The sequence below is a fragment of the Peromyscus leucopus genome, chromosome 14 (genome assembly GCF_004664715.2).
Source record: "Peromyscus leucopus breed LL Stock chromosome 14, UCI_PerLeu_2.1, whole genome shotgun sequence".
NCBI classification, from domain to species: domain Eukaryota; kingdom Metazoa; phylum Chordata; class Mammalia; order Rodentia; family Cricetidae; genus Peromyscus; species Peromyscus leucopus.
Genome location: NC_051075.1, coordinates 21613640 through 21626178, shown reverse-complemented (window position 1 = coordinate 21626178; position 12539 = coordinate 21613640). Strand labels below are relative to the sequence as shown.

General features: G+C 35.6%; 1 protein-coding gene across 4 annotated transcripts in view; it reads right to left on the bottom strand.

The window, feature by feature from the left end:
• Positions 1–7468: 7468 nt before the first annotated feature.
• Positions 7469–12539, bottom strand: part of Arhgap5 (Rho GTPase activating protein 5) — a 75692-nt gene continuing 70621 nt past the window's right edge. For all 4 annotated transcript variants that reach the window (XM_028869695.2, XM_028869693.2, XM_028869692.1 and 1 more), the window contains exon 7: positions 7469–10147. In XM_028869695.2, the coding sequence (XP_028725528.1) occupies positions 9820–10147 (328 nt within the window). In that variant the 3' untranslated portion in view covers positions 7469–9819. The remainder of the gene's footprint in view (positions 10148–12539) is intronic.

The following is a 12539-nucleotide window of genomic DNA, read 5'->3' as shown; positions in this document are numbered from 1 at the left end:
CTGCTGATCCAAGCCTGGAGTGTGGGGGGTAGATCTGGCTTGGTGGAAAGGTTGGATACAGTGTGGAAAGAGATTGGTGGGCTAGGAAATAAGTAACAAGGGTCCTGGCAGAGGCCTAGAAATTGGTTGTAGAGCAACTACAGAAGGCCAGACTAGGCAGGGATACTGGATATGGGACCAGGGCTAGAGCTGGCAGGTTGGGGAGACTCACAGGGCTACTCTGGAAGAAGTAGATCTGGTTGTGTAGAGAGGTTGGATGTGTTCTAGAAGGGACCTGTGGGGTGGTAAGTAGGGCTGATCCTGGCAGAAGCCTAGAGGTTGGCTTGGGATCAAGCAGGGATGACCAGCCTGGGCAGGGGCACCAAGTGTGGAACAGGAGCTAGACCTGGCAAGTTGAGATGCTCACCACTGTTTTTAAAGACCACCTGAGGGTTGTTGTTTTTCAGTTCTTTATATGGTCATTCAGATGCAACTAGAAGAGGAAAGACGAGAAACTCAGGAAGACAGTTATCATACTGACAGATCCATGGACAGGAAACACATGGTACACAGGGAAAACACTGGGATGGCCAGGAGGCAAAGACAGGAGCAAGGGGAAAGCATTAGGCTAATGCTTTTATTGGTGTTTAAGAAAACACAAGACAGCCGGGCCTTTAATCCCAGCACTTGGGAGGCAGAGGCAGGCGGATCTCTGTGAGTTCGAGGCCAGCCTGGGCTACCAAGTGAGTTCCAGGACAGGCGCAAAGCTACACAGAGAAACCCTGTCTCGAAAAACCAAAAAAAAAAAAAAAAAAAAAAAAAAAGAAAACACAAGACAAAGTACAGCTTAGGATTGGGTACTCTGTGCAATTTGGAGGCCTCTAAGCTATTGAAGTGGTCTCTTGTCTGATAACTGGGCCCTGGCTTGATTATGGCAGAAGTATATTGTCTCCTGGACTGATTTATCCAACCACAGGCAGTATGCCTCCGAATTAGTTTGGATATCAAAGATATGCTTCTAGTTTATAAATCAAACTTTAAAAAAATTTCTATCTGGTTATACAGGGCCTTTCACACAATCATAGGTGTTAAGTTGTGGGATGGAAAAGGTACAAATGGGATATATATATAGTTTAGTTCTGTTCAGGTGCAATCCCAGATGGACTATCTTCATTTCACAATGGATTACTGCTAGGCTTGCCTATCTGTTTGAGGTCTACAAAACTCATATTGGCAGTTCAAGATGCATGGTTGTCAGGCACTCCTTTGTGTCTAGAAACATTCCAGTAGCTGTCTTCCAGATTATATGGTCTTGTTTCAGAAACTTATTTGCATGTTTCCATGGAACTTTTCATACATTCTTCATTTATATTATCCCTGCCACTGATCTCTCAAAAATGGCCGGCTATATAGTATAGCTCAAGTAAGAGAGCTGTTTGAACACAAACTTGGGTTTTCTGAACAGTTCTCCTTGACTGCTGGGGATCTTTACTTGGGAGTATAGGTCATAGCAGAATTCCAAAGTAGAAATAGACTAGATCTAAACCATGGTTAATTTTGTCTTAGAAAGAACACTAGGAAAAATCTGGAGCCATTTTGGATTTTTACTCTTGTGGTAGATAGTGCTCATAGCATTAGTTCTATTAATGCTCTGGCCTCTGTTAAAGGCCAGAAATGTTGCTAAAGATCTTACAATGCACAAGATGGCTCTCTATACAAATAACCATCTGGTCCAAATGCCAACAGTGCCAAAGCTGAGAGACTCTTGTGTACAATGTTTTGCCTTCAAAGGATGTAAAAAGTCCACCAGATGCTGTACTGTGCTTGTCTGTAGTAAGAGACAAAAGATGCAACACATTTCAAAAGGCCCGTTCTGACTTAGGTCACAGTAATTTACAACTGCATTGTCCTGCTGAACTGAACCTCCTATTATGATCAAATGTCCTGCATATCCAGTGATGCTTTTTGCCTTACATTTGACTATGAGAACAGCATGGCAACAAGAACTGATGGTATTTATATACCCACACAAAATGAAATAAAATGCTTTTTACTTATCGATTGACATAATTGCAAAATTCTCCTTTATTCTGGTTAATTTTTCAAAATTAAGTCAACTCTTAATTGTAATTTTAATGAAATGTTTAAAATATTTGCATTTATGTTAATGAATGAGACTGCCTACAACTATATTCTTGGTGAATTTTGTTATCAAGTTTATGCAGTGCTGATCAAATCAGAATTTAAGTTCCAGTAAAAGACTATTTCTTCTTTGAAGATTTAATAAGACTCACTTGAAAGCCACATGGAGGTGCATCAACTTAGAATTATAAGTTCAATTTAATGTGGCTCAGACTGCTTCTATTTCCTCCTTTTCCCCCAGAGTGGCTGATTTTTTTTTTCTTATATGTACTTCAGACCATGTGAAGCAGCAGTATGCACCTCTTAAAAATATATTGATACAGACAACCCTTTAATCCACAAGGGGTATGAATTGTGCGTATGTGGGTGTGTGTTTGATGGCATTCGGGTAGTGGTCAGATGATAAGTGGTAGTTTTCTCCTTCCTTCCACCCAGTGGGTCCTAGGGTCCAACTTAAGTCATTAGATTTGGCAGCAAGCTCCTTTACTAGCAGAGCCATTTCACCGACCTGAAAGTGCTATATTCAAAGCACATTTTTGTTGGATATTGAATTCTAAATACAGATGTAACTTCACTGTTATGTGTTGGCCCTTGGATTTTGACTGAGAAGGCAAACATGTTTATCCAATTCTAGCTTAGTTTCCAGTCAACTGGTGCCTTATGTCCACAGAAGATGCCTGTAGTCATACAGAATAGCCTTAGACAACAAAGTAGGAGGCATACACAATGTGAATCCCAAGAACTGACATCACTGGAGATTGCTTTTGAAGCCTGGCTATAAGAAGTCTGATTTGTAGTTTAATGCCATTTTCATTCAGTTTGCAAGATTTTCTTCACCTTGGAATTCTGCTGTATGATTTCTGGGTGAAGGTTTTTCCATGGTCAATGCATTCATTTTCCAAGTGTGAATTCTCTGTTCTGCCATCAAGTTTATTTTGCTACGACCAGCAAAGACATAGTTGTGAAGATATATGACCTGGTGATTCCCTCTATATGCAACATAAATTTCTCTACTGATTAGAGATACTGAGGTACAACTCCAGTTTCCTATGATTACATGTATATTCTTCTCCATTTTTAACTGTTCAACGTCCAGTAAAACACACCTCCTGAATGTTCTACTCAATCATCTCTCCCATGATTTCCTACAGTACTGAGTACTGTCTGGTGAGTGAGGTATACATGCTGGAGCTGGAGACCACTCATTAATCATTGCATACCTTTGCAATCATTAGATATGATTTTGATGTTCCGCTATCCAAAAACCTATGCTATAATGGTTACTGTGTTGTCATTATTAATGAATATTATATGGATATGCAATTATCATGCTCAAAAATCTTTAAGTTAGCATTCAGAATATAAATAAAAACCTTTATACACAGCTCTCCTTACTTACTTCCTACAATTGAAAAGACGATTTCCTTTGGAAAAATGGTAAGAAGGTAGTATCATTGTCACCTGTAAAATTCTACTTCAATCTGTGTTAAGAATTAATCATCAATTATTACATAGAGATACAGATTGGAAGCTTTAATTTTACTTTCAATCTATGCCAGTGACCAGTCAACTAAATTCTACTGGACAAATAACTTTACAACACTTATACTCATTTCTATTTTGCTAATGGCTACTCATATACTGAAGTAGTAGAGATAAGTAGTGCTACAGTGATCAATTGGCCTGCAAAGTTTAATGTATTTACCATCTAATTTCCTACAGGGGGAAATTGTTAATTCCTAATCTACACCATGAAAATAGTAATTTTAAGGTAACCCAATAGTCATTCTGTAAGTGAAGTACTAGATAAACCAATTTGCATTTTAAAAGTACACTGGTAGAAAGTTTCCCTTAAAGTACTCCAATTAAAAAATACAAAAACATTCCACAGGCATACATGACTGCCAACAGATGCCAAGTATAGAAGCAAAATTTTTAAGAAGTAAACCTGGGAAGATAACGGTTAGCTTTCTGTTTGTTTTTAAATAATTTGGAGTCCTACAAAAGTAATAATAGTAATACATATTGTTTCTGAACCTAGTTATCATTTTTAAGGAACCAGTGTTCTATTTGCTTCTTGAACACCTACATTTATTTTGGACAAAATGAAATAACAAGAATCAGGAGAAAAAGTAAACTAAGAGCTCCAAATGTAAAACTGGTAAAATATTTTAAGACTTAGAACATACTGACCAAAGAATCCACAATTCAAGTGTACACACACACACACACACACACACACACACACACACACGATCTGATGAGGACATACAGATAATTAAAAAGATTTGGTGAATCAGTCGCTAAATCCGTTATCACTTATATTGAAATAAAATGAATTTTAAACTAAACACCAAACTGTTATGATAGGAAGACCATTACTAAATTACTTACAGCAACTTTACTATTTCAAGAAAACTGAACAGAACATCTGTACTATGGCGATTAACAAGTTTGGTTTTCAACCACACATTCTGACAGCTCCTTACAGATGTATATATACATATGATATATATATGCATATATACATACAAATATATTTGCAAGTTTTAACATTTCTAACAACTGGTAAACAAGGATTGTCAATGTTTTATTAACTTCAAGGACTATAATTCTGTTTAATACTTAAAATATAAAAACATTTTTTACTGCCATTCACTGGCTTTTTAAAATCATTCTGGCTACCACTAAAACTTTCATAAAAGTTAATTCTACATCATTCAACTAGGATGGGAATATGAAATTCTGTAGTTCTTCATATCTCAATCCTCCAGAAGACAGTAACAATAGCAGATTGTCTAAGGAATAACCATGTATATTGGATGAGTCAACTAAGTAGTGAAGATTTCTCTAAGTTCACTGAAGTTAGATTTGAATTGTATTATAAAAACTATTGGTACTTGTAACACAGCAAATCACTGGATATGAGAATATGCGGCAAAAACACACAGATGCTATCACTGTTTATTTTTAAATCCATGTGTATGAGTACGTGCATGTGAGTGCAGTTGCCTGTCAGGACCTGAAGAGGGTGCCAGATCCACTGGAGCCCGAGTCATGGTGGTAGAACAGCCTGACCCGAGTGTGGGGAACTGAACTGGGCTCCTCTGCAAAAGCAGTAATGTTCTTAACCATGGGGCCATCTCAGCAGCCCCAAGAACATGGTTTTGAAGAATGGAGTCTTCCTTAATTAAATATTATTTTTATCTTCAGGTATTTGGTGACTGGAAAAGGCTAAGAATTCAAATCCAAGATATGCACAAAGATTCGACTCAAAGAGAACTCACCAGGTCCACAGAATCTGACAGCATATGCCCATAAAGTTGGGCTTATGTTATTTTTAAGCCATGAGACAGCAAAAACATGTATTTTTCAATATTAATAGCTATGCTATAACTAGAACAGGTTTAAAAATATTTCCAGTGGTTCCAAAGAATGCCTCTCAAAATCTAGACTCATGTGTATGTTTAATCTGTACATTTTTACCTTGTTTTCCTATTTTTTGACCCTTTTTAAGGGCAGGGTCTAATGTGTTCCAGGCTGTATTCACACTCATTATGTAGTAAAGGATGATTCCAAACTTCTGATTCATCTGCCTCTATCTCCTTTGTGGTAGGATTGCAGATATGTACCAGCAGGCTTGGTTTATGTAGTGCTGGGGGCTGAAGCCAGGTCTTCATGCAAGCTAAGCAAGCACTCTCAACTGAGCTACATATCCTCAGTCCCTCCTGTTTTTAAAGACTTAAGTTCACAAATACCCAGAATGAGTTTTTGACTTCCTTTCATGGTATAAGGAAAGTCCAATAAAAAAATCATCCAGTAAAATTTTAATTATATTAATATAAAGTTTTAAATGTTCCTATTTTACCTAAAATTAGTTGATTTTTACCAATAAAATGGTAAAAATAGGCAACTTTAACTTAAAATTGCACAGCTTCTTAATGTTTTATTTAAAGCATTTGTTACATCGGAACTTTACTGATACTTAAATTATTGCAGCATCATCTAGATAAAGCATAAAATTATATTAACTATAAAAAGAAACAAACCACTTTTGATTTTTTAAAATTATATATACATATATTTATATCCAGTTGACAAATAGCATCACAATTATTACACTATTTTAAAAAAACATGAAAATAACAATGGAAGCTAAGGTCTAAGTTTTTTATTTCAAATGTCCCCTTTGTTTATATCTAAGAGATATTAGAAACTAGATTTCAGTACCTCAAAAAAACAAAACAAAACAAAACAAAAAAACAACTAGAAAGTCTTTAATATTTACATCTACTATGGAAAATAAGAGCTGCTTTTTTTGGCTAAGTTAGATTGCTATTACCTACAGTATTTACACTGTAAATGTTAAGGGTGGGGGGAAGTACTACTAAAAATACCACTTTAAACAAATACATTGTGCCTGGACTTTTGTTCTTAAGATATCTGTATACCCTGGACAAGCGCATATCAAACAGAATTTGACTTCTAAAAAAAAAAAATCTACTCAAAGTCTGAAACAGAGACCCCTTTATGCTTCTTTATGTTGTTTATCTAAATACTGTTGAGCCTGATTGTGGTGATATTTTAATTGTGCTGAAATGTGATTTTATTTGTATGTTAATAAATAAAATTTATCTGGAGATCAGAGGTCATAGCGAGCCAGGAACAGAAGTCAGGTGGTGGTAGCCCACGCCCTTAATGCGATCATATGGCAGGCAGGGTCTCTGTGTGGTCAAGGACACAGCCAAGCATGGTGACATGAGCCTTTAATCCCAGTACCAACCATAGAGACCTGAAGGTCTGTACAGACAGGCAGTGATGAGGAAGTCATGTGGCTGGGCTTAGAGCCAATGAGAAGGCAGAACAGGAAAGCAATAAAAGCACAGGTGAGGCAGGAAGCAGCTCTCTTGTGTGGGAAACCACGGCTTGGTGGCAAGCTAAAGGGTAGTCAGTGGTTCTTAACTAATTCTCTGATCTCTTCAGCTATTATCCCTGTATTTGGCTCTCTGTTTCTTATTTACTGTTTAGATATTTGTCTATACCTGATATTGGAATAATAAGCATGAAACTTTAAATGAAACAATGGCAACATGTATAGATGTAATTTTTTTAATATTGTAAAATGTCTTAATGTTGACCCATAATTGTAAGACTATCTACTATTCTTTTAACCCATTAAGTCTCATATACACATGCGTATATGTCTATCCCTAAACAGTGAAATGTTCCAGGGACTTAAAGGAAAAAATGATTCAATTATGTTATTCTCTTCTTAGAATTGCTTTTCTAGTACTTAAAACACATCTATATCCTTGGGCAAAAACAAACACAAGTCAGTGTCACAGACTGAGCTTTAAAGCGCATTTTAATTTCCAGTATCTGTAACCTACTAGTAATGAGCCAGATGTAGAATACTGAAGTGATTCACTATGTAGTAGTGTGTCAAATCAATGATAGAACACATAGAAAAGTAAGAGATCAGTTTTGGGAAAGGTGTTAAGGTGGTTAATGTGGAAACTTCTAAATGCTAACTTTAATAACAAAAATAGTTCTAAATGTAAATGAACGTTAAATTAACACATTATAAAAGAGAAAGGCTTAAATAAACTGGAACTTATATATTACAATAGTAAAGTTAGGACAGAATAAACCAAAGATATGAACAGTTCTGAAAATTCTCTTTTAAGCCTACTTCCAACAGAAATATTCAGGCTTTTTTCCTGTACATAGTTGATGCTTTATCTATACCATTTATAGTAGAAAAATAAATTCTTTAGCAACCTAGAAACAGTTTATAAAACTCTTAAAGTTTAATTTTCTTTGCCAGACATGCCAATGTTAAACTGACAGCTATAAATTAAAGCTATATAGACATAGGTATTAAGTAATATAGAACAAGTTAAGAATACTACATTTACCGGATATTCTTTTTTTTTTTAAAAATTACTGTACTCTTAATTCCTGTGTGCTTTGCAATAGGAATAATAGGGACTTTGTTCTCTTAGAAAAGATAATAACATGTAAGCATATGACACAAATAGGGTAATTTATAATATACATGTACTTCAACAGTAGCCTGGTTCATGTCGACATCTTGGTTGAAATTGGAAGTACAATACCTAAGATATAACAATTGGGAAAGAATATTTATTTTAAGACAAAATGGAGCAAATCAAACTCTTAGGAGCCTTGAATCTCAAAAATCATCGATTTACTATAATACAAATAAGGAAACCTTAACGTTGAAATATAAAGATTACAATATTGACCAAAGAATTCTTCCTTACTACACAAAATATGACCCAGCAGTAAAAAGCAAATCATTTTCCTTTTCCCAGTAAAACAAATGGTATGGTTTGATAATAAAATAATTTTGAATACAGCCCAACTAAATTTACCTATTATCCAGTCAGAAAGTTTTATCATAATTTAGTGTTCTGGTTTAATATTCACTAACAAAATATTTAACCCCTAAAGCAGCAGTCATTTATAGCAACTCTGGTACCAACATCAAAGGGGGAGGGGAACTGGTTTAAAAAATGGTGCAAAAGCCATTCTGGATTGTAGAACAACACATCACAGAAAGAATATGAATACAAGTTTGTGATTTTATATATACATACTCCAAGGAGTCTGTCAGTACCCAAAGTATTTTTATTGCTGTATTAGCAATGGATTTTTTTGGGATATATTCTCAAGGGCCACATAAAAATAGATTCAAGGAACAGATTAAATTGAAGTCCTAGATTAAATGTTTGGTTTAAAGAACTTTCTACAACAAATTTCATGTTTATGTATGAAAAGTTATATAACCTTATATGAAAATGTCATGAAGTATTTTTCTACACTATACTAAATGTATTCCCCAAGAGGGAAAAATTAAAATATCTAAAATATATTAGATTAAGATTACAAGACCATCATAGATCTTTTGAACATGCATCTGTTTACAGAATTAACCGTATACAAAATGTATTTTTCATTATAGATCATAAAGAAATGAGTTGGTGACAACTATCCTTTACACCACATTATCAACTCACTTTAACCACAAGTGTGTCCTTGGTATGTGAGTAAAAGAAACAAGTTCATTCACTCCTCATCAAATCATCCACAGATTTACTTAGAAGATGAAGGTGCAGAAATGTGAAATATGTTACATGTATTTTTTTCTTTCTTTCAAACAACATCCCAAGCACGGCACAGTAGCCTGAAATTATAAAATACTTAACTGGGCTTTAGTTACCTACACAGACTGCTTGAATGTAAATTAAGTTTCCAAATTAGCACATCAAATAACAAAACCAGCCATAAAGCAGGCTGAAAGCATTAAACGTTTCATATATGAGTTTTTAAATCATTTAATTTCTATAGAAAAATTTTATTCACAATATAATGTGACAGAAATCGCCACAGGAATGATATACTGATTGCAATAAGGTTGCATGCAGCAGCAGCTTTGCATTTTTATAACTATTTTTTGTTTATAAAAATTAAACCTCTCCAGTCATGCTTACCATGTTTTTAGAATTCGTAATGTATGTGAACAGGGAATACCATATAGTTCAAAGAGAGAATGTCTCATCATTTTGAATGTGGATTATCTGTATGAAACATGAAATATACTACTAAACCCTGAAACATGCATGTCTAGATTTGCTTTTGTCCAATTTCAGGCCATTTGCAATCACATTCTACTCATATAATACCAAGAGGGTCTGCCTGCAATTGCGGTTGAATTAGCTGAGGTTGCAAGGGTGGTGGTAACTGAAGGGGTACCAGGGATTCCACCAACTGTCCTGGATTTGAAGGTGGGGGAGGAGCCACAGCGTTCGCAGTTTCTACAATTTCTCCATTGTAAAAGAAAAACTGGCACTGTTGAATAAATGTTTCAACGACAGATTGATGGATTTTAGTGGTAGACAGAAACTCTCGATTTTCAAAATCAGGTCTCATCAAAGTCGGCCAAAAACAGATGGATAAGTTGTCTGCTGTCATTAGGTTGATTTTATTTTGCTGACTAACCCTGAAATTATAAAACGGAAGGGAAAAAAGAAATCAGAACTCATTGAAATTACAGAACCCCAAAGCTAGTTTATCATTTATGCTAATTTCAACTTTAAATTTTTTCTTAGCAGCATATATTCAACTATATTCTAAAACAAGAGAGCAATGAATACCTATTCTTTGTGAGAATGCCAGACAGTCTAAAAGATGCTGCACTCTGGGGCTTAAAGGTTTATACATGCAAGTCTTTTCAATTTGAAAAAAAAATCCTTTTCTTCTAGGTTAAGGCCAACTGACCAACATTAATGGCTTTCCAAACAGCAAATTCTAATGTGGATCCAAATTTTTAGACTACTGTGGGAGATTAAGAAATAAATCAAGGCCAGGCAGTGGTAGCACATGCCTTTAATCCCAGCACTTGGGAGGCAGAGGCAGGTGGATCTCTTGAGTTTGAGGCCAGTCTCGTCTACAGAGAGAGTTACAGGACAGCCAGGGTTACACAGAGAACCCAAAAATCAGGGTATGTCATCCCTTTTAAACCAGCTTAGGAAAATTTAGCATAATCTATCTAGCACCTAGCACACTATGAACATCTTTTAAAACAATATTTTGTATACTGTTAAAATTTTATCTTAAAGACAACATTCAATAAATTCTACTTTAAAATGTCTCACAATTTAACATCAATTTACAAATGATTATACAGTATTAAATGATTTTCATCCAGTCCTTTAAATACCTGAGCAAGCACTTCTATCACTATCTCTAGCAAGCAAGACATGTAAGAAGCAAACCTTAGACTATAAACTATAAATTATTACATTACGTTTATTCAACCCTCTTATTCTACACATAAACAAACACTTCGAACTGGGCATAGCAGTATCCACCTGTAATCCCAGTTCTCAGAAGCTGAAGCAGTAGGATAACAGATTACAGGTCAGCCTGAGCTACACAAGAAAAAAGAAAAACTGTCCACAAGTCAGTGGCATAGCAGCAAAATCTTTAAGTTTAAAAAAAATAAATAAAGCAAACAAAAAACACAAACCAAAGAAAACTTCCAGATACAGAAATCACTCACCTAAAGTAAAATATGTAGCCTAACATTGTGTTCTGTGATGAAAAAGTCACTATTTCTAGTAAAAGAGGCTCAACCGAACAGTGAGAATCAAGTCAACCATCTGTTGATACGTAGTAGGTGGCTAGTACGTACAGTGTGGTGTGTCATGTAGCAGTGACGTGCTAGGTTCAGAACTACCTACAAAGTTGGAAGACAGTATGGAGAGTCTGTATCTGTTAAAAATTAGGTTGATCAGGGAAAGCTTCATGGACAAGGTAAAGTTTAAGGTTAAGTCAAAGGTAGTGGATGTGGGAAGAACGGTAGGAAGAAAGGGAAACTGAGTTACAACAGTGGCTATAACATTTGTCAGAACCTTCTGGAGGGCTTGTTAAAACATCTGAAGTTTGTGATTTATTATGTCTGTGGTGAAGTCTAATAGCATAAACTGCTCAGAAATTCTCAGATAGCTGCTGTTTTGGGAACCATACTTTCAAACTATTGGCATGTTAAGATGTGCCACAAACATACTCCTGGATAGCTGCTAGTAAAAGTTTAACACAGCATAACTGCTGTTTATGGGGGAAAGAAAGGAAGTGTAACCACTCAGAACTACTAGTGTTAATCAGTTTAGAGTCTATCCTAAAGAGATAGAGCACTATTTTAATCTTGAAAAATCTTTGGGGCTGGAGTGATGGCCCAGCAGTTAAGAGCACATGTTGCTCTTGCAAAGAACTGGAGTTCAGATCCCAGCACCCACATTGTGGTTCACAACTATCTGGAACTCCGGTTCCAGGGCAACTGTTGCCCACTTAATGACCACCACAGGCATCAGGAACACATGTGGCACACAGACGTGCATTAAGTAAAATATACAAAATAAAAACATGTAAAACAAATCTTTAGCCAAGTTTTTTATTTTTTTATTTTTTAAAGACAGGGTTTCTCTGTGTAGCTTTGGAGCCTGTCCTGGAACTCGCTCTGTGGACTAGGCTGTTTTAGAAAGATCATCTTGACATTAGAATCAGTGGAGGGTAGAAATAAAAGTTGGCAAAGACAACTGTTAACATTAGTAGTTCCTGAATGAGAAATAGTAAATAAAGTTGTGGTAAAGGAAAGAAAATGGAATAATAATTAGAAATATGGACTTGATAATCATTGGATATACAGAGTGGAAGAATATGATCAAATAATCATTCCACGGGATAACTTTACTATCTTGTCAGTCTGTCAAAGAGATGTATGACATGTATTTGTCTTTCTCCTAGAATTCCAGGCCCATCTGTTCACTGCTATATGCCTAGTACTGTGAGAATATGCAATGGTGGGGGATGGGGAGGGGGGTTAGGAGTAG